The 19,986-nt window shown below is 28.4% G+C and overlaps 1 protein-coding gene and 1 non-coding gene across 2 annotated transcripts; both read left to right on the forward strand.

Moving 5' to 3' along the window:
* The first annotated feature begins 697 nt into the window (after nucleotides 1–697).
* Nucleotides 698–3,910, forward strand: LOC113872762 (G-type lectin S-receptor-like serine/threonine-protein kinase SD3-1). The gene has a single exon (XM_027510564.1). It carries the CDS (start codon nucleotides 1,615–1,617, stop codon nucleotides 3,907–3,909), a length of 2,295 nt encoding a protein of 764 aa, XP_027366365.1. The 5' UTR covers nucleotides 698–1,614; the 3' UTR covers nucleotide 3,910.
* Nucleotides 3,911–7,069: 3,159 nt separating this feature from the next.
* TRNAK-CUU lies at nucleotides 7,070–7,142 on the forward strand. The gene has a single exon. It is a non-coding gene; the product is annotated as a tRNA-Lys (tRNA).
* The last annotated feature ends 12,844 nt before the right edge of the window (nucleotides 7,143–19,986 follow it).

Here is a 19,986-nt window from a genome sequence, read left to right on the forward strand (position 1 = left end):
ATGAGAAAAGAAGGCATAAGGGAGGATTCTTTCCTTTAGAAGTGTGAGACAATGTCAAAATTTTGTACAAACTCTAGCCAGGGAAATATGAGGAATTAAAATACTATGTTATCTTCTTTAAGAATTAAATAATTTAATGGATAAACGAAATTTGCTTATCTGAAAGATTAAAATTAAATAAGTACAAAAATTGGAGGATAAAAAATACGATTAAACATTAAAATTTAAACATCCAAATCTAAAAGAATTTTATTTAAAATATATTTATTACATTAAATTTATAAAAATAAATTACGCTTTTTATTTACACTCTTTTTTTCTTCTTCCGGGTAGTGTCGTGCTTCCTTATACAGACACAACACCTCGTATTCTGTTTCTGGTTTGAGTCACCACTTTTTCTCTACCGTTTCGTCGTGTTATTTTATGGCATCTTCAGTTTCCCTTTGCTAACATGCACATTGCTTCACTGCTCCATAACTCAGAAACCTCATTTCCTCATCTAAACCAAGCATCACTCTGCAAAATCATCACATATGGTCCACATATTTAAGAGATTCACACTTCTCAACTTGATGTGCATTCTTTAACTAGTTATAAGTCATTTCACAGCTGCATATTCATTTCTCAACTCAAGTTACAAAGTTTGTCTCTTTTCCTTTCATTATTTGTTTTTTTTTTTTTCTCTTTTTGGACAAAAAACACAAAGAAAAGAAAAATAAAGTTTAACATTCTCCTGTTTCTGAGTTCTACCTTCTGTCTGCCTTTGAGTTATTCAGATCTCTATCTCTCTTAAAAAATGCCAAGCAAACTCTTTTTAGTTATCAGTGATTGATTTTGTGACAGTTTGAGTTTTGCATTGTTGAAAATAGCTTTTATCATTTGTTCATTTTTCCGAGATCTTCTTGTTTTCTTCAATTATTTGCAACATTCAAAGCTTTTCCACTGCAACATCATTTTCACCTTTCAAAACTCTGTCTCACTGAGCCCTGAACGGTTACTGCACACTGGAAAATGGTTTACCTCATTGGCCTAATTTGGGCCCCATTTTTGTCTAAAGTTTCAATTTTTATCACTCTAACTTAATTATTTTTTTTCACTGTTATTTTGCTTCCTCTTAGGAATCTCCTGCCTTCGTTTTGCTACAAAGTCACACATGGCTCTAAACAATTTCCAATTTCAAGTTGTTTTGTCTAAGCAATCTTGCTAGCTTGTCGATTTGTTTCTGGGAATTGCAAAGTTTTTTTTTTGTTTTTTGTGATGTTCATGGTAGCTGGCAGCTTCTTGAATTTCTGAGCTTTTGACTATTCTTCAGGTACCAAACTCTCTTTTTCTACCCCACTTGGATCTTTTGAGATTTTCTTCTCTGCCCTTCAAACTTTTGGTCATTCTTTACCTAATATTCTTAGAAATTTGGTGTTTTGAGTTCTTTATCATTTCATCACTAAACAGCACTTTGGGGCTTTGGAAACCAAAAGCCTCTATCTTAGCTTCTCTCTTCCCAGTTGTTATTGATGATTATGAGGTGGAGTTCAATGTGCTTCACATGTAACTGAGACTTGGAGAATAGGGCTGATTGTTATAACTCTTAGTTTTTCCCTTTTAGCATATCTAGATATGCTTGAACAGCAAGAGGGTTGTCTCCTTAGATCACCATTTTTGCTATGTATTTCCATTGGCTTCTTAATGTATCATTCTGTTGTGGAAGCTGAGATTCCATTAGGTTCCAAACTTTCTGTGGTTGATAATGATTATTGGGTTTCCTCCAATGGTGATTTTGCATTTGGATTCTTCAACATTTCAGACCAATCTAAGCAGTTTAGTGTTGGCATTCGGTTCAATTCCAATTCGATACCATATAGCCAACAAACTGTGGTTTGGGTTGCTGGTGCTCAGGTCACAGTTGGTAATATGTCCTACTTTGAACTCACTCAGGAAGGGGAATTGGTCCTGTTTGATTCCTCACAAGAGGTTTCTGTTTGGACCAGTGAAACGCGACACCGATCTGTGGTTTCAGCTGCCCTTCTTGACAGCGGAAATCTTGTTCTGATGGATAAAGGGAAAAACATCATTTGGCAAAGTTTTGATACTCCATCTGATACACTTCTCCCAGGACAAAGTTTATATGCGAATTCTTTGCTTCGAGCTGCAAGCAAGAATTCCAAGTCCAGTTACTATAGTCTTCACATGAATGCTTCAGGTCATTTAGAGTTACACTGGGAAAGTAATGTTATCTACTGGACAAGTGAAAGCCCTTCTGTTTCAAATCTCAGTGCTTTCCTTACAACCAGTGGAGCTCTAGAACTTAGAGACCAAAGTTTGAAACCTGTTTGGTCTGTGTTTGGAGAGGATCACAATGATTCTGTGAAATACAGATATCTTAGGCTCCATGTGGATGGAAATCTTCGCTTATATTCGTGGGTTGAAAGCTTAGGATCATGGAGATCGGTCTGGCAGGCTGTTGAAAATCAGTGCAAGGTCTTTGCAACCTGTGGTCAACTTGGTGTCTGTGTCTTCGATGCCTCAGGTTCTGTTGATTGCAAATGCCCTTTTGAGGCAACTGGGACCGGCAAATGTTTAGTTCAGGATGAACAGGAGTGTGAATCTGGCTTCAATATGATAGCATACAAAAACACTTATCTATATGGAATCTACCCTCCTGATAATTCTATTATCACAAGTAGTTTGCAGCATTGTGAACAGTTGTGCCTGAACGACTCACAATGTACAGTTGCAACCTTTTCCAATGATGGAACTCCACAATGTTCGATAAAGAAAACTGAATATGTCACTGGTTATTCAGATCCATCAGTAAACTCAATATCATTTGTTAAGAGATGTTCAGGTCCATTTGCTGTAAACCCAGGTCTCACTAAGTCCCCTCCTTCCGATCCACCTCCTAGGATTTGTTTTTCTTGTGTGATAGGAGCTTCTACAGGAACATTGTTCGTCTTTGTTATTCTGCAGGCTGGAATTGGGTTCTTCATCTACAGAAGAAAGAAATCTACCAGGAGAAAAGCCACTTTAGCTTTCACAGGCCAGAACTCAAAGGGTTTAATTGTGTTGTCCTTCTCAGAAATCAAGAGCTTCACTGGGGATTTCAAGAATCAAATTGGGCCAAAGGTGTTCAAGGGTTTGCTACCAAACAATCACCTGATTGCAGTTAAAGACCTGAACGCATCCATAGAAGAAAGGAAGTTCCGTAGTGCTGTTATGAAGATGGGTAGCATCCACCACAAGAACCTTGTGAAGCTGGAGGGTTATTGTTGTGAGTTTGATCATAGATTTTTGGTTTATGAGTATGCCAAAAACGGTTCAGTGGACAAGTACATAGCTGATTCTGCTCTTTGCAGGAAGCTAACATGGAGAAAGAGAGTTGAAATATGCTCAAGTGTGGCTAGGGCCATATGTTATTTGCACTCAGGGTGCAGGGAGTTTATAAGCCATGGAAATTTGAAATGTGAAAATGTTATGTTGGATGAAAACTTAGGGGCCAAGGTGACTGAATTTGGGTTTGCTATTGTAGATGGTAAGACAACATATTGTGGCTTTTCAGCTGAGAAGGATGTAGAGGATTTCGGCAAGTTAGTTTTAACCTTGTTAACGGGGTGTTGTGATCAAGATCACGTTGAACTTTGCAAGTGGGCATATAGAGAATGGATGGAAGAGAGGGTAGCCAATGTGGTTGATAAAAGAATAGAAGCTGGTTACAATTCAGAGGAATTGGAGCGTGCATTAAGAATCGCGTTTTGGTGCCTTCAAATGGACGAACGTAGGAGACCTTCCATGGGGGAGGTAGTAAGAGTACTTGATGGTACATTGAGTGTTGATCCGCCACCACCTCCATTTGCCTTGCAAAGGCAATTGCAGGTAGATGATTCTGAAGAAAATGGCTCAGAATTGGAAGTGTAGATGCTAGCTCAAGTTTTAGGAACTTTGTTCATTTATTTTGCATATTAGTTGCTTTCATATTTTGTGTATAGTAGGACTAACTTCTAGATGACAAGAAACCATGCTCATTGTTTTTTATCCCTTTAACTGTATGGGAAAGTGACTGTAATCTGTGAAGATGTTGCGGTTCATTTAAAGATCTGCGACATCTATGCCTCTACTTCACCACATAAATGAGAATGAGCATTATGGTTTTTTTTTTCTGTGTTGGGGTATTGCTTATTCCCTTGTTACTTAATATACAGAAGTAAAGTTTTCAATTTTTAGTTTAGATGCATTCCATCCTAGTGATTCTGTAGTGATGCTTGCACTGACATGCTTCATACATACTCTTCTCATAAGATGATATTCTGGGTTTCATTACGACTATTTTTTGTGAATGTAAACTCAAGATGTTGTTTTACATTGAATGTCTGATTTCAAATTTAAGGTTGTTTTATTAACGAGTAAACAACCAAATTCTTGAAAAATGTCAAACAGGATATGTACATTATTTAATAACTTTTCATATAATATAAAATTAACTGATATAACTGTTAATCTTATGATTACATACATTATTTTTGTAAAATTTTATAAAAAAAATTAATAGATATTTTACCATTTTATTTTATTCTAACAAGTATTATTTTTTAACATATAAATAAATATTAAATTTTGGATGATATATCTATAAATGTCAAATTGTGTAAAATTTAATATTTATTATTATAAAAATAATATAAGATGATTCAAAAGTTTGATTAATTAAATTTATATTATATGAAAAATTATTAAAAGATATAAATATTTTATGTGTTATGTATATTATTAGAAGGGTGGTGGAAGATATCCAAGTTCAAATTCAAATGAAAAATATGATTTTGGGAGAACGAACATAATGTTTGGTTTACTAATATGAAGTGTTTGTTTCCGAACGTACAATTGATTAAAAATAATATATATATATATATATATATATATATATATAAGTTTAAAAAGTGATTATAAGTTTATATTTTAAATAAAACTATTAAAAGTAAGTTATTTTGCTTGAACAATTTTAATTTAAATTGAATTTACCAAATTATTATTTGTCGAATCGTAGAGATTAAGACAAAACACCTTAAACATGCCCGTTTAGCTCAGTTGGGTAGAGCTCAAGGCTCTTAACCTTACTGTGGTCGAGCCCCCTGGTGGGCGATTTAAAGTTATTTCTATGTTTTCTAATTTCAAAGTTCTTTGTTTTTTTATCATGAAATTTAAAAATTTCTTTTTAAAAAAGTATAGAATCTTAATTTAAAAATTATTTTTGTAAATGGCTAAATAATTTCAAGAATTAATTTTTAGAAGTGTAAAAATTAAATTTTAAGAATTATAAAATCCTAATTTTGAAAATTTATTTTTGAAAATGATTAATAAAAATTCAATTTCTAAATTTATAAAATCCTAATTTTGAAAACTTATTTTTAAAAATGATTAACAATTCTGAACATTATTGTCCGGCAGTGTAAAAACTTAATTATGGAAATCAATTTTCATAAGCGTAGAATCCTATTTTAAAACATTTATCTTTAAAAATAATTAATAATTTTAAAAATTAATTTCTGGAAATGTAAAAATTGAATTCTGAAAATTAATTTTTGAAAGTGTAAACTCTCATTTTAAAAATTTATTTTTAAAATAATTAATAATTTTAAAAAATAATTTCTGGAAATGTAAAAATTGAATTCTGAAAATTAATTTTTGAAAGTGTAAATTCTCATTTTAAAAATTTATTTTAAAAATATTTAATAATATTAAAAATTAATTTCTTGAAAGTGTAAAAATTAAATTCTGAAATTTTTTTTGAAAAGTGTAGAATTTTAATTTTAAAAACTTATTTTTAAAAATTTAATAAATTTTGAAATTATTTTCAGAAGAGAAAAATTGAAAATCTAAGTAGTATTCATGAGCTATTTTTTTAAGATAATTTTTTTTATAGTACGTAAAAAATGGAAGTATTTGAAAAATAATGATACTTAAAATACAGTATAAAAAAAGTGATAAAAAGTGAAACTTAAAGTAATGAAAAGAAGAAAAACAAAATAGCACTGAAAATAAAGGGTGGAATTTTAAAATAAAAAATTATTATAAAATTTTAAAAATAAAAAATTTATTAATTAAAATTATTATTAAAAGTATTTAAAAAATTACATAAAAAAATTAAAAAGCGTATAAAAAGAATAAAAGGGTGCAAAAAGCAATGAGCCCTGCTAATATTCTTGTCAATGGGCAATTTTTTATTAGGTCTGCTACTTGGGATTGTCCCACACTCTACACCCGGCTCGATTAATTAGGTGTAACTTAAAAAAAAAAAATGATAAACGAAGAAAAAAAGCTATTTTGGAGGCAGATTTCAAACTCAGAAAAAAATTATATTTGTTTGATTCATTAAAATCAAAGTTGGTTTTTTTTTTTAAAGCAATTATGATTGATTCCAGGCTTAAAAAATTATTGTTTTGTGTTGAATTAAAATTTGTATAGTAAAATTACATTTAAAACAAAAATGTTAATTATACATAGAGATAGAATATATTGACACCAGTATAAGTTTAAAAGACTTACATTAAATTCTAACCATATAAATCAAATAATCTAACGATTGAAAAGTTACTTAAAAAGTATATAAAAAAAAATATAATAAAAAAAGATAATTTTTTATCTGTTAAATTATTTAATTTATACAGTTGAAATTTTATGTAAATCTCCTTAAATGTATAAATTCTTTTAAAGTTTTAATTAAATTAATTTAATATAAATAAAATTAAATTTATCAAATCTAATAATAGTTGATTATAATAAAAATAGATTTTGACTCTTAATATGAAATCATCGTATAAATTTTTTATTAGTTAATCATATTTTATACTTACACTTGATGTGAATGGATCATATATTTTAAGAGTATAAGTTCTTTAAAATTTTAATTAAATTAATTTGATATAAATAAAATTAAATTTATCAAACTTAATAATAGTTTATTACAATAAAAATAAATTTTGGCTCTTAATATGAAAAATAAAGAGTAAATTTTTCTACATCATCTTTTTATTTATCATACTTCTTATATTATGGACAACAGGAGAAAATTGAACAAATTGCCCGTCTAGCTCAGTCGGTAGAGCGCAAGGCTCTTAACCTTGTGGTCGTGGGTTCGAGCCCCACGGTGGGCGTTTTGGTATTTCTTTTCCTTTTTTTTTTCTTGGTCAACTCTTTTTTGAATTATACACAATCTTTCTGGGGTCAAACAAGATCATACGTTAAATCTGGAGAATGCTATTGTGTTTCACCCAAAAACTAAAAGGAGAATGAAAGTTGATAGTTAAAAAGAGCAATATTGATCAATGACCAACAAAAATAAAAGGTACAATTGATCCTTTTGTAAAGGACATGACTAAAACTAAGTTCTATGGTCAACATATTTGTGTAATGATTAGTGGATATCATTGCGATTTGCAACTAATGTCAAAATTACAAAAGGTAAATTAGATTTTGCATTTATATATGTCTGAACCAAATTTCATTTTATTTTATGGTTTGAAAAAGCGAAGTGTCCTTGTCAGATTTCGATTCATAATCACTTTATCTCATAACTTTTTCTCGTTTATATATAAATGCTTTATTATCATAAAGATATATAATACGATCTTATAATAAAGAAAATTTACAACTTTTTTTTTGTCAAAGTAAATTTACACTTCAACATGAAAACTGCGGCAAAAGTTTGTCAATTGTGGACTACTAGGGAGAAATCCTTAGTGGAATCCTAGGTGCAAATAGAAGTCTTCTAATATTTTGTTTACAGTTCTATGATCCATTAGTTATATAGCCTCTCAAGAATGTAAATTTCAGGCTCTTATACATGGAATACGACTCACTGTTTTGATACCATCTTTTGCATGCTATTTTAATACTAAATAATTAGAGATTTAGAATCTCTGTTTCATGTTTTGAGAATATATGTACATCGAAATTTGGAAATTTGGGCAGCGGAAAGTTTGGAAAGCTATTGATGTTTTCTTAACTTTTTGTGGGAATCCTAGGTGCAATTAGTAGTTATGTGCAATTTTTCATGGACTTCTATGACGCATTAACATTAGCCTCAGAAGAAGGATAACTATAGCCTGATGATTTTGCACCATCATAGAATCCGATCAATTGTTTTGTTACAAGCTTAGGGGTCTATTGAATGCTATTGTAATGGTAACGATGAGAGATTTTAGAAAGGGTGTGTGTGTGTGTTTCCATGTGATTTTAATTCATTAGACTAGGCTATTTTAGCCAACCCGGTAATGCTTGCAACTTCTAGATCTACACACCCTATTTCATGCATTTTTTTTTTTTTTCATAATCTAATTTTAAAATTTATTTTTTCCGTAGCCATTTCCTCCCTCAATATATGAGGTCATGGTCGTTCTTTTGCTTTTGGAGAAAACCTATTTGTCCTCTTAGCTATGGTTGGAGTTGGACAAATTTGAAAGCTTATCGTACACACACACATGGACGTAGCGAAAAAATATTGTACCTGATTCCTACTTTGATTGAGAAAAACCAATTTGACTCTATTATAATTTTCTCTAATAATGGGGAAGTGGGCTTGAGAATATTTTGTATTTGTCCTGAATCTAAATTCAATCGCGATCCGGTAATAATAATAATAATAATAATAATAATAATAATAATAAAATCTGGTTCTTAATCTTTTGTCTTTTACTTATTTAAAGCTCTCATATATACAATTTAATTGGTAAAAAAAGGGGCAAGACAAGGACAAATTTCCTCACCCTAAGAATATTGGAGAAAAATAAGTAGGAGACAATGACTGGGGAGTTTCCAGGTTCCCCTGATAGGGGTGAGTTAGTACCTACACATTTTTTCATCCCTAGTTCAAATCAACGAAGTTGGGTGTAGGGGTAGTTCTTTTGGGGGAGGGCAAAACTACCCTGCACCATTGCCATGTAACACAAGTTTGAGGATTTGCTTGGAATTCTGCATTATGTATGTGTTTTTTAGAAGTTATGTGTACTGGTTTAAGTCTTAGTTAAGTACATTAATTTTTTAAACAAACACATGCAAATATTATGCACCTAAATATTTGAGTTAGGTTTTTGGTTTTGTTGTTTTTTCTGAGCTTCTCATTCATAACTTGTTAAGTTGTTGAGGTGCTTTGTCCGTTATGTTTTGGGCCATGCTGATTGTTTGAATGCATTAATTACGTAAGATAGAGTTCTCAACCAACCCACCAAGAGCTAAAGTAATATATATCGTAGTACATTAGGTAAGTTTAGTTTCCCCTTCAGAATTATTAAATAGGTAATCTAGTGTTCGCAGATTGAGGCTACAATGAAGATCATAACTTTCCAACGTCAGATACGTGATCTCTGTTAATACAACATGCGGACAATTGCTGGGTGCCAACAAGCCACAACTGTGCCAAATTTTAATCCATTTGGTCCTTGATTTGTGACGAACCGTAGAATAAACAAATTCAAGGAGTACGTCATGATTTTTATACTTTAAATGTCCTCTACCACTTTTTTATGTTTTAGATAATCAATCTTGATCTTTTCACATATTGATTTTTAAACTTTACACCTTTATTATTATTATTATATCACTCATTTTATAGTTATCACTTTTCTTTGTTTTTTCCTTTTAATATATATAGGGCTTAGGGTTATGTGTGTGTGTATATATATATCAAGGATGGGATTTTTTTAAATAAAAAGGTTCTATGGTTTACAAATGAAAAAGAGATAATTGATTTTTGTAAAATTTTGGCGGACAATTTTTAGTTGATCTTTTTACTTTTGAAGTTCATTTTTAAATGTGTATATAAAATAATATAACAAATAAATAAAAAATAGAAAAATGATTATATACAATATTAATTTTTTATTATCTGTAACTGTTAAAAGAAATGGAAATGAAAAGTAAAATCATAAAGATAATCTCTCTTTTTCAACGTGTCTTCTCCAACTTTTGCTATAAAATAATACTATTAAGTGGGGCTACCTTATAAAACCCGGAGCAGAAAGTTGAGCTTGAAGTTCACACAGGGTAAAGCTGGTTCAATGGGCTCAGAAAGGATTTGGTAGAAACGCGTTGAATAAAAAACTTTGTTGTTAATCTCTTAGCTAGTGGTAGTAGTTGTTATGGTACTAGTGTTTTTCTTTCTTCTTTTTTTTTACCATTTATATTATGTCAGCACACAGGAACTTTTCAACCTCTCAAATAATTTTATGCCATGAAGATTCTTTGATGTTTCAAAACCAGAAGATAGTTGCTGCTGACACCTGCATGCTCACTATAGGATTTCTCTACCATTCAAAGTAAGAGTCTTTTTCTATATACCCCTTTAGTTATGCAAACGGGTTTTCAACTAATCTTTGTGCAAGTGTTTAATTAGGAAGGACCCGTTTTAGGATTTAGCTAGCTAGCTAGCAATACATGAGATATGGCACCAGCTTCTACAAGAACTAGAATGAAGATGCAAAAAGTTGAGGAAGAAAAGCAGCAAAAATCAATGGCAAGGCCTAATGCTACAGCTACTGTTTCAGGTACCAAAGAACTTGGTATTAAGAATATTGAGGAGGTTGATAATAATGAGGAAGATATACGTACACGTGGGTCTTCTACACCAAAGGGTAAGAGATTCAGAATACCAGAGATCTCAACATGTCCACCAGCTCCTAAGAAGAGAAGAGTAACCATCACATGCTCATCCAAGAGATCACCAATAGCATTTTTCGCTTCACCAGATATAGAGCTCTTTTTCTTTTCTGCACTTAAAAATGTGTCAGCTTAGTTGAAGTTTTACTCCAAGTGGACTTTGAAGTTCAGTTCAGTTTCTGATCCTTTTCAGGTGACAGGGTTTATTACTGTTTTGTAGTATATGCAGGTGCAGAATATACATAGCCTAATTATTAGACTTGACATTTTTATTCTTAATGATACTTGCTTAATTTTCTGGATTCAGTTTTTTCTTGTGAAGTGATGTTAATTATTAATCTAGCTTTGTAAGGCATGAAACTCGTTACATTTTGTATGTTTGTATATTTGATTTATCTAATTTATCTAGATCATTCTTAGGGTGTGATCTCCATAAGTAGTTTCAATTAGTATCTCAGCTCGGGCTTTCTGGTAAAATACCTACAGTGGAATTGACTGAAATTGGCTTCATAAATATGATTTTCATTGCTGTAACATTCTTTCAAATTAATGTTTAATTTCAGGAAATATACGTTTCTTTTTCATCTGCTGGCTGTCTTTTGCTCTAATGTTACCTGGATAGTGCCATCTCCTCATAGAGAAAGAATAGTGTAAAAACAGTAACTTTTGAATATGGAGGCCAATGCTTTTGAATTTACTCTCTTCTAATCCTTTTGCTTCTTCTTTTTTCTTCCTTAAGCTTTCATTGATACTGATCAAAATGCATTCCACCCATAATGCTACCATAATCTGAGTATATATATATATATATTTGTGTACCCTTCACAACATTTTTAATCTTTGTTTAGAAAAAAAAAAGTACAACTAATGTGTTGAAATGTGTATTTTATATTGTTTAAATTATTATTTTAATATATATATAATTATTGAAATTAAATTTTGGTTGTTCATATTGTTGTATCTCAAGATTTATTCCTTCCACGGTTATGGAGCCTCATCTCATGTAATGACTTTTCTCATTTTTCACACACACAGGATTACTGATGCCTAAACAAAGAACGGTACCTTCAGATTCTAACACATTCTTAGTTGATAACAATTTATAAAAGAACAGAATGAAAAAGATTCATATCATTTTTATATTTTTTAATAAATTTTAACTAATAATTAAAAATATGTCACTAGCGTTTGTATAACAAAATATATATACATAGTCCGGATGCTATTTTTTTTAATTATTGCAATTAATAAAGTAGATAAAAAAAAAAGAACCATGCGAAAAAGCTGCTGGTATAACTAATCAACTAGAAAAAAACATTCTTAATTTTTTCTCAGAGAGAATATAGTAATTTGAGAAGAATAAATGGTACTAACTTAAATTAAAAATAAAAAAGCAAAGGAAGTGTGTTTTATTTCCAAGAACTAGTTTTCCCACGGAAAAATATTTTTTATTCTCTTAATATTGGCATCAATTTTATTGTACAAAAAGACAAAAGGATTCACAATTTCATAAATGCCACATTCTATTATATATAGTTCTAAGAACTAAACTACAATTTTAGCTGCTAGTGCAACTTTGCAATTATAGCACCCTATGTCGAACTGCGTTCAGTTTTGGAAATTGAAATCTTTTCTTTGGTCATTTATTTCACTATTACATGGTATAAAGAACACATTAATAACATCAAGAAAAATAAAACATAAATAAGAATAATAATTTTTATATTAATATAAAGAGTAAATAAATTATTTAGTGGTAAGCATATATATAACAATAATTTTTATTATTTTTCCTGAATTTTAATCAATTATATATATATATATATATTAAAAAGCATATTATCCAAATAATTTGTAAATTAAAGATTATTTTTTTTAATTATGACATATATTTATGAAAATATGTATGCATTAATTATAGAATAAAATAGTCTTTTAAATTATTACTAAACATTTTAAATGCTAACCAAACAATTCATTTCGAATACTTAAGAATAAAGGGATGTTGCTGATGACTACTTGAGGAGAAAAATAACTTATTTCAATCATAATGGTTCGTAGTAGGAAGAATGACTAGGGTGATATGTAGATATTATCATTCATATATATATATACTGACCTCATGAGTTTTCTAGGTTATGATGTTTATGTTGTTCTCAAGAGTTAAGAATAAGGAATTTTTAAAATCTTTATTGAGAGAAGTATGCCTACTCTTAAAAGAAAACATCAATACTCAAGGCAATTTGCTAAGACAAACAAAATATCTCAAAATTATAAATAGAAGTGTACTTTATAATATAATAAAAACAATGTTTTAATACTTTTATTCTAATTTAGAATTTTTTTTTTGTTAATATCATTTGAATTTATTCGTACAATATTGCAAAATTTTGCATTAGTATCATGTTTATATGTTACATGCATATTTGTACAAGTGCATGCGTAGCATCAATTTACTTGCAACTCATCTCTAGTCTCTATTAGGTTAAAGTTACATCCCATTACGAAAATCACATCACTTGTCAATTAAGATTCTGGCTATCATTATTCCTGTCAACCTTATCTTCTACATTATTCCAAAAAGGAACAGAAAAAAAAAACCTAAAAATATGGCAAAGCATATGCGGCTACAAAATAGGAATCCAAAGATAATGGATAGCTTCGTGATGGAATATGTAACAAAAAAACTTGCCTATGTGCATGCAAGTTTTGAATTGATTATTTGATGAAGAAAAAGGTGTTCATGAGAGAGAGAGAGAGAGATGCATGAGAAGAATCCGATGAAGAAGCTCGTGCGGGTGCTGAACATTTTAATTTTCATTTCTACACGTAAGAGCAATCTGCAGGAACTCCTCGTGAAAATTTTAATTCATTCTATTGTTTACTTTCCGAGATAATCTGAGTTATAAATTTGGTGTCGGCACCATAGACACGCAGTTTTAGTGCATGTGTCACCTATTGTTTAATAAAAGGATTTTCATATAAATATGTTTAAATATTTAAAATTAACTTTTTTTTTTAATTTTTATGTATGTGCTTTTTAACATTTTTTACGATAAAAATATGTTATTTTAAATTTTTGAAAAATATTTTTTTTATCTTGACATCTCAGGGAGAATAGTATTTTTTAAGTGACTCAATTTTTTTGGTCGTTCTTGGTGTTTAGTAAACATGTTGAGTTTTGATAACGATTGCAGTTCAATTTATTTATTTATTTATTTTCTATCCATTCAATTCATCTATTTATAAATATAATTAATTCACTTAATTATAAAATTATGATAAACTGATTAAATTGGATCATCATTTATTATTAAATAAATATATGATGAATTATTCAACATATTTTCTTATCCATTAAGCCAAGTAGCTTTGAAATATCGATATTTAAGAGATGAGTCCAGTATTTTATATTGTTTAAATAAAAAATGTTTACAAAATATTAAAATTTATTTTATAAAATATGTTTAAAAAGCATATATAAAAATTATTTTTTTAAAAAATAAAATAGATAATAAAGATATAAAAAATTAAAAATTGTATATCTGACATCTGATTATTGAAATGATAACAAATCTTTCTTTAAATTAAATTAATTAATACCATCTTGGAGTTAAACTTTAGAAATAAAAATTAATTGAAAAGAAATTACTACTTTAATTGAGTCTAATAAATTTTTAGGGGCATCAAATAGATGGATTGAATAATTTTGAATTGAATTATAATATATGGGTATAAAATAAATTGTTACTTCATTTATGATTTGTTATAAAAAAATATTATGAATGGTGTAGGGTAGCTATAAAAGGCAATTAAACGTTGAAGTTAGAGAGGATAATTGTCCATGAATAAATGGGCAATAAGAAGATCATGCATGCTTAGTGTGTGCGTGTAGTACCTTCGTTTATAACAATCATTCTGACTTGTGTGTCATATGACATGTGTGTAATGGCTTGTGAGTTGGGAATATTCTCAATACTACTAGAGCATTAGAACATGTTAGAGGTTTGAGCATTATCATTCTTCATTCTCAATATTTTTTTCTTACTTCTTTACGTGGTTTGCCAAAAGGTGGATTAGCTTCATTATTTTCACAAGTAAAAGGTTATTCATCATGTTCTTTATAGTATACTCTAAAGGCTTTGTTGATATCGATCTCTTCTTATTTAAAAGTGATAAAGCATGGTATATCTCTGTTCTTAGTTTGAGTTTCAAGCTCCATTAGATTGAGTAAAAATAAACCAACATTTTATTTGGGTCATAAAATAAAAACTAAAAGAAAATTTCAGATGAATTACTCAAAATTGATTTGAACATAAAATTTTAAAATCTAGTCTTATATTTAAGTAGACTTAATTGGGTCAATTCATTTTATAGATTCTACTTTTCTTTTCTTTTCTTTTCTTTTCTTTTGTTAGTTATATTACGAATTTTAGACTTATTCATCAATCGGTTACTTATAAAGGGTTGTAAAGTGAACTTGCCCGCTTTACCTCACCTGAAGTTTGTCAAAAAGTAGGTCAACTAGTACTGTCTCATTCTTCAAAATGAATTAGAGTTACTAGTTGAACTCGTTTAAAAGTGGATTAATTAACTTGCAGAATAATCCACTAAAGATAAAGAAAACAGAAAATAAATTACAAAAGTGTGAGTTGACAGGGTAATTTACTTAAAAATAAGATTATAAAATAGTATTAAATTAATAAATTTATACCAACATTGATTAATAATCAATTAATAATTATATTTTAAATTTCTTAAAAAGAAATAGTGAGTGAAGTTGTAAATAGTTTTTTTATAAATTAAAAATAACTTATTTCTTCGTTATCTCTTCAATTTTTTAAAATAAACTAATTTATATTATTACTTAATTATGTACTCTTATAAGTATTTCTGAAAAAAAATTATTTAAATTATAATCGTGAAAATTTCAGTCCAATCCACAATTTTAAACGAGTTAAACGAATCGACTAATTTATCGAACAAGATCATTTTGTTATTCCTCAGTACTCTTGATTAACATTATTTCTCATAGTTTGGATCTAGGTGGTGGAAAACACTACCTTTTTCTCACAAACAGTCAATATTGTTAACTCCTATTGTTGACTATGGTATTTTTAATTTTGCGATAACTTGGGAGGTAAATGATAGAGAGTAGTGCACTTAAAAAGGATTCCAATATTCAAGCAAATAAATCCTCAAGACGAGGAATTATGCATGGCCCTTAAGTAAACTAAAGATGAGAAATTATATATAAATGAAACTCAAGATGAGGAACTAAGAAGATACTGTTTTAACTTTTAGAAATTCTAGGATTGGGCCTTATTGGGTTGTAAGAACCTAGTCCAAAACACTTTGCATCATAGACTGTGTTTTTATGGTGGTGTGTTTTAGATAAAAATAAATTACGGGAGTGTGTTGTACACAAAGTTTTAATCACTGAATAAGAAAAAATATTGTATGGTCAACGATCAATGATTCTGACTATTTATATTGTGTCATGGGTTAGAAGTTTATAAATTTTATATATATATATATATATATATATATATATATATAAAGCATATGTATCATTATATGAATGGCTGAAATCTTATGATCTCAAATCACAAAAAAAATTCTTGCTCAATAGAGTCTGACTTCAAAGCTCTGTTACACAAGTTTAAGTTTAACCACACTTCTGTTTACGACCAAAAAGAAAAACCTCTTATGTTTAATAAAACCTATAGGCTACCAAGTCTGTTGTTGAAGTCAAGAACAAGTGATATGAAATTTTGATATTTTTTTCAATGTTGTTGGTGTATTATGATTTTTTATTTTTTGAAGAAATGATATTAATCATGATGATTGTACATGTGTCAATCTCAGCTTCCTCAACTGTACATGTATGTTTTGTTCTTTATGCTAGATTGTGGTAATAGTAAGCTACAGTGCATTTCAATTTTTTAATCCAAAAAACATGTTTAGAACATAAACTAAACCTTTGTGATCAAATCTCTCGTTAGTTAGCAACTGTAGAGAATAAAATAATACAACCATTTATCATAGTGCAATTTTCACAAAATTCAATCACTACACATTGTTATTCCAAATCTTATACCTCATGAACTAAGGATTGAAAACTTAAATTAATAAGCAACAAGTAGATGAATAAGAGAAAGTAAAAACAAAACAAAATTTGTTTTAGAGTAAGAGAAAACTAAAAAGTAAACTCAAGAAGTCTTTAGTAATCTCAATGGAGCAAAGATAAAGAGCGGAAAATAATATAAATAATTAGAATATAAGAAATTCATACTATAAAACTTAACTTAAAAAAGCCAACTAACAAAATAAAATGAAGTATTCTCTCAGTCCTAACAAAATTTATTTATTTTGAATGACTTTCATAGGGTTCGCTATAGACAAACAACGCATTTCCATAAAAAAAAATTAATAATTTGAATGACCTTAAACAATCAGCATACTTGCAAAATCATATCAAAATAATTTAAAGGAAGCACAACTTTATATCTAAGAGAGAAAAAAAATAGAACCTCCATTCATAAATCTAAAACCATGTCAAAGTAATTTATGTGTGTTTATGTATGTTTGATTTTCTTCTTTTTTTTTGTCTTTTGATTATTAAAAATTATTTTATAAAACAAATTTCAAAAATTAATTTTTAGAATGGGGTGATTGAAGGAAGAAGATGAAGTAGTAGAAGAAATAATATCAGTCTTATAAAATAGAAATATTAATTTTAAAAACAATTTTTAAAAAATCACTCTTATAAAACATTTTTAAGTCCATGCGATTCTTTATTTTGTGTGTCTATAGCATTGCTCTTGGTGACATGATATTATTCTATCCACACGTAGTACCACATTATTTATCAAATAAATAATTGAATGAATATTTAGAATAAAATTTAAGAATAATTTTTTATTGATCTTAAATTTATCATAAAAATGATATAAATCTTCACGTGTGTTTGGATATATATTGTTTTTCTTCAATGAACTCTTGTAACAATTCTAATGCAAATTAATAGCAAATCTCAAGTGATTGTTACTAGACATGCTCTTAGAGCAACAATTGTTGCACTCTTTACTTTATCACTTTTCTCTATCGTTATTAACATTCTTGCCATGAACAACGTGGATAGAAATTTGTGCTAGAGATTGAAGTATTTATACAACCATGTTAGGAACTCACCAATAATGGAGTTATCAGATATGTTTAACTTGTTCATGTTTATTTGGATGAAGTAGCTCTATGATGGCAATTTTAGGGCTTGAGGATTCTCACCTAAGCGCTACCCTTTTTAAATATTTTTTAAATAAAAAATTTAAGTTGAATTAAATAAATGACATTACTTAGGATATCTCTATTAGGTTATGTGACAGAATTAATAAAAAAATCAATGTGAAAAAAATTTAAAAAATAAAAATAAATAAAAAATAGAAAATGAAACAAAATTTATCTTAAAGGACAAAAGACTAAATTTACATAAAATATAACATTGAAAAAAAAATTTAATATGGTGTTAAAAAAACAAATATATTTTGTAACTTATAAACGCTGTGACATTATCTGATTCTAGTTGTATCAATTCTAAAATGAGTTATGTTACCTTCTTCTAAAATGATGAATAATTAATCTATGTCAAATTGCTTTATATATTTGGAATTAAATCAATCAAACGATAGAATAGCACATATATTTTGTAACCTATAAAAGCTGACTGTGACATTATGTGATTCCTTTTAAGTGTATCAATCTAAAATGATTCATATCTACCTTCTTCTAAAACATTTAATAATTAATCTACGTCAAATTGCTTTGTCTTTGGAATTAAATCAATCAAATGATAGAATAATAAAAAATTGATAGAAGTATATTAAAAATGTTTTTCCTCTTTAAAATTGATTCAATTCAATATGTAAATATTCCTTAGTCCTAACTTCGCATGACATGGAAATGAACTTTGTGACCAAATATCTGCTCATGATAAATGATAAATAATAGAAAAAAAGAAATAATGATTCATGGACAAACAAAAAATGTAGGTGGACCCATCTAAGGAGGTATTTAGTAGAAAAATTCATTTTTGATTCTTTCGAATTTTAAATTAATATTAAATTTTCATATTTTATAAATATTTTTTAAAAAACTAATATTCTTAGAAATTCATGATTCTCTTGAAGGTAGAACTTATTTATAAAGCAAAAATAGAATTATATTATTCAATATTTTCAAACTTAAAGTTAAGTTATTTATTGTTTATTAGAAGCCTCAAGTTGCTATCTCATCATTGTAATCCAAGGTATGGAATTAAAGACAATTAAGTCCCTCAATGCGGTGGCACCTAAAATTTTAGTCCAATTAATTTAATTAAGAATAAATACTCATAATCATAAGTGTCAATTTAGTTGCTAGTTCATGGCATTATTTTTTTTTAACAGAATTTATTGTTTATAATTGATGAAGTTAGCTATATATATATATATATTTATTTATTTATTTATTTATTTAATTAGTAATTTAAACAAAAGTTATCAACTATCATAGGAAGTAAATAAATATTTTAAAAAAAGAATATTAAAAAAACATTAATATTCTTATAAAAGTAATATTTAAACCAAGCATAGGGAAAAAAAATTGTGTAACATTCTATCATAACATTTGCATAGACTATGATTCTCAAGAAACAAAATTTTAAAAACTAAAATTATACACTAAATACTTCTTAAAATTATTATTTATTTAATGAATAATAGATTTCTAATATTTGCTTGATTTCTCTAAAGTAAGATTTTAAATTTAAAATTTGCGTATAAAAAATTCTAATAAAAAAAGTTTATCTAATCAAGTTATAAATGCTCACAACTTATATAAAATTATCTCTTCCCAACGCTATTTATAAAGTAGATTAAAAATTATTATAAAATGACATAAATGTGAAAAATCTTTTTATTTTTATTTTTGAAAAATTACCCTAATAGAAATTGATTTTTTTTAAAAATAATGTAATTGTATACATTAAAATATTTAGTGTGTTTATCTTTTCCTAAAAACTCTTGATATTCAACAATAAGAGAGAATGTAGCTCTCCATGACAATCATTCCTGATTCCCTGCTTTCAAGTGATGATGATGTCTCAAAATTTCACACAAATATATGTAATTGTGTGCATCTCCATATCATTATTGAAATTTAAAAGTAGTAATAGGAAGAGGAGAAAGCAATGTGATGAGGGTAGGATTTCCATTTTCATGACTAACAAACAGGTTTAGAGTCCAAAAAAGCAAAAGTAGGTTGAAACCGTAGTTCCCATCTTAAAGTAGCATGTGAAGTGTAGAACCC

The sequence above is a fragment of the Abrus precatorius genome, unplaced genomic scaffold (genome assembly GCF_003935025.1).
Source record: "Abrus precatorius isolate BTA unplaced genomic scaffold, Abrus_2018 Scaffold7, whole genome shotgun sequence".
Taxonomy (NCBI): domain Eukaryota; kingdom Viridiplantae; phylum Streptophyta; class Magnoliopsida; order Fabales; family Fabaceae; genus Abrus; species Abrus precatorius.